The sequence below is a fragment of the Oryzias latipes genome, chromosome 10, assembly GCF_002234675.1.
Source record: "Oryzias latipes chromosome 10, ASM223467v1".
Classification (NCBI taxonomy): domain Eukaryota; kingdom Metazoa; phylum Chordata; class Actinopteri; order Beloniformes; family Adrianichthyidae; genus Oryzias; species Oryzias latipes.
The window spans coordinates 23,144,804-23,147,727 of NC_019868.2; the positions used below are offsets into that span (position 1 = coordinate 23,144,804).

General features: G+C 49.1%; 1 protein-coding gene across 1 annotated transcript; it reads left to right on the forward strand.

Moving 5' to 3' along the window:
• The first annotated feature begins 1,255 nt into the window (after positions 1–1,255).
• Positions 1,256–2,092, forward strand: LOC111948071. The gene has a single exon (XM_023959487.1). It carries the CDS (start codon positions 1,307–1,309, stop codon positions 2,090–2,092), a length of 786 nt encoding a protein of 261 aa, XP_023815255.1. The 5' UTR covers positions 1,256–1,306.
• The last annotated feature ends 832 nt before the right edge of the window (positions 2,093–2,924 follow it).

A 2,924-nucleotide genomic window follows, 5' to 3' on the forward strand; every position in this document is an offset into this window, starting at 1 on the left:
GAGAGAGCTCAAGGGGAAATACTATGCTGTGCAGCAAGAACACAAAGACCCAATAGCATCCCCTTAACTTAATCACATTAAATAAAATGCTCTTTGTTTAAATGTGGATAGTATGGGGACAGACTCCATGAATAGATCAGACAAAAATATAATGTTTGAGTCATACCAACTGAATTGAATTGAACCAATATAGAAGTTCACCTGTCATGGCAGTTCAAAATTAAAAAAAAAACAAAACACAAATACAGATCCAACCAAATAGCCTATTACAAGCAGACATCAGTAAATAAATAAATCAATGAGTACATTTTGATGACATATAGATGCCATAGGAGAAAAAGAGTGGAAGGCTGAATGCAACAGTACAGGAGCTTGAAGAGCACATAAAAAGTCAACTAAGCGACCAAGATAGGAATACTCCTCTTGGTTTACCAGGTTATGTGCCCCGTCCTGCTGAGCCTAGGCTTCAGTTCGACACAATGCCGCCAAGGTGGGCGGAAATTAGGCAGGTGGTGGACAAGGCAAGATCGGCTTCAGCACCAGGCCCGAACGGTGTGCCTTACAAGGTATACAAGAACTGCCCGGCGGTGCTGAAGCTCCTTTGGAAGCTAGTGAGAGTTGCCTGGAAGACCCAAGCCATTCCAACTGAATGGAGCAAAGCAATATCTACCTTCATCCCAAAAGAACAGGATTCCCGGAACATCAATCAGTTCAGAGGAATTGCCCTTCTCAATGTGGAAGGGAAGATCTTTTTCTCAGTGGTGGCAAAGAGAATGGCTAACTATTTACTGGAAAACAATTATACCGACACCAGCTGCCAAGAGGCAGGCATTGCAGGATTCTCAGGTTGTGTGGAACACTCGACTATGATTTGGAACCAGATTCAAGCAGCCAAGCGCGAGAAGTCTGACCTGCATGTGGTCTGGCTGGATCTGGAAAACGCCTATGGTTCAGTTCCTCATCAGCTCATAACTTTTGCACTAGAATTCTTCTACATCCCAATTTGTATCCAGAGGCTAATATGCAACTATTTCAGTAGTTTCCAAGTATGCTACACCACACAGGAAGCTACCACTAGTTGGCACCATCTTGAGAAGGGCATCGCAATGGGCTGCTCAATCTCTCCCATCATCTTCACGGCAGCCTGATTGGTGGTAGGCAAATGGGGCGAGGGACAAAGTCACAGTCAGGCCAGCGACTACCAGCCTTGCGGAGTTACATGGATGATGTAACAAGCCTGCTGCAAACAGCGCCCTGTACTACCAGGTTCCTGAAGAGGTTTGAAGATCTCCTTGGATGGGCCAGAATGAGAATCAAACCCTCAAAGTCTCGCAGTCTCTCAATCCGGAAGGGGGTGAGGAATGACCACATCTCTTTCACAGTGAATGGAGAAAGAATTCCATTGTTGGCTGAGCAACCAGTGCGAAGCTTGGGAAGACTGTATACGGCGGAGCTGTCTGACAACCACATGCCGGCCACCATTATGCTCCAGCTTAGGGACGGACTGGAGAGGATTGACAAAAGCCACCTCCCAGGGAAATTCAAAGTGTGGTGCTACCAATTCATCCTCTATCCACGCTTGATGTGGCCCCTGAAGTTGTGTGAGATTACATCATCCACAGTAGCAAAGATGGATGCCAAAGCAAACAATTTCATCCGTAAGTGGCTTGGATTACCTCGAAGTCTGTCCAACACAGGCCTTTTTGGGAGAAACACACTCCAGCTGCCACTGAAGCCCATCAGCCTAGGCTACAGACAGGAGAAGACAAGGCTTGTGCTTGAGCTGAGAGACTCAACCGACCCTTTTGTAAGAAACACCAAGGCTCCTGTCCGAACCGGAAGCAAATGGAAGGCAGAAGAGGCTGTTGACCAGGCCATCAGCAAGTTTAAGCACAACGAAATCGTGGGAAAGACGCAGTCCGGCAGAGCTGGGTTAGGCTGGGGAACAGCCCCCAAGTTCTGGTCGAAAGCCACAAAAAATGAGAGAAAAGAGATGGTAATTGCAGAGGTGACCAGGAGCGAGGAAAACCAGTACAAGATTAAAGCACTCAGCCAGCCACAACAAGGGAAGGCGTGGTCAATACGACCATAGGATGGTCTGACATATGGAAGATGCCTCAAGCAAGGCTGAGCTTCCTTATCCGGGCCACCTATGACACCCTACCCAGCCCCAGCAATCTGAGCCTATGGTTTGGCTCAGAGGAAAAATGCCATCTCTGTAAGACTCCAAGCCCGACGTTACAACACATCCTGTCCGGTTGCAAAACAGTTCTGGCCCAGGGTAGGTACAGATGGCGGCATGACCAGGTCTTGAGGAAACTGGCAGAGGTCCTGGAAGTACGGAGGATGGAGGCAGCTAAAGATCCTCCCACAAAGACACCGTCTTTGATCCACTTTGTTGGAGAAGGGGCTGGAGCACAGAACACCAACCACAGAAGGACAACATCACTGCCAACACCAGGATGCGACTGGAACTTAAGGGTGGACCTCGACCGTCAGCTCAAGTTCCCACCAGAAATAACCACCACCGCTCTGCGACCAGACATCATCCTGTGGTCCTCTGCAGCCAAAGCAGTAATCCTGGCAGAGCTCACAATCCCTTGGGAGGGAGGAATGGATGCTGCATATGAAAGGAAGAAGGACAAATACACAGAGCTGGTAGCTGAGTGCCGAGATGCTGGATAGTCAACCATCATCTGCCCGGTGGAGGTCGGCTGCAGGGGCTTTGTTGGAACATCCACCCAGCTCCTCCTTAGGAAGATGGGAGTGACTGGGTCGAAATTGAAGAAGGCATCCAAGGACTTGGCGGAGGAGGCCTAAAAAAGCCAGTTTCTGGCTATGGTTGAGGAGGAAGGACAGTTCGTGGGGAAAAGATGGGTCGTAAGGGCAGCTGCGGGGGGCGGCAGGGAGACGTCTCTGCCGTT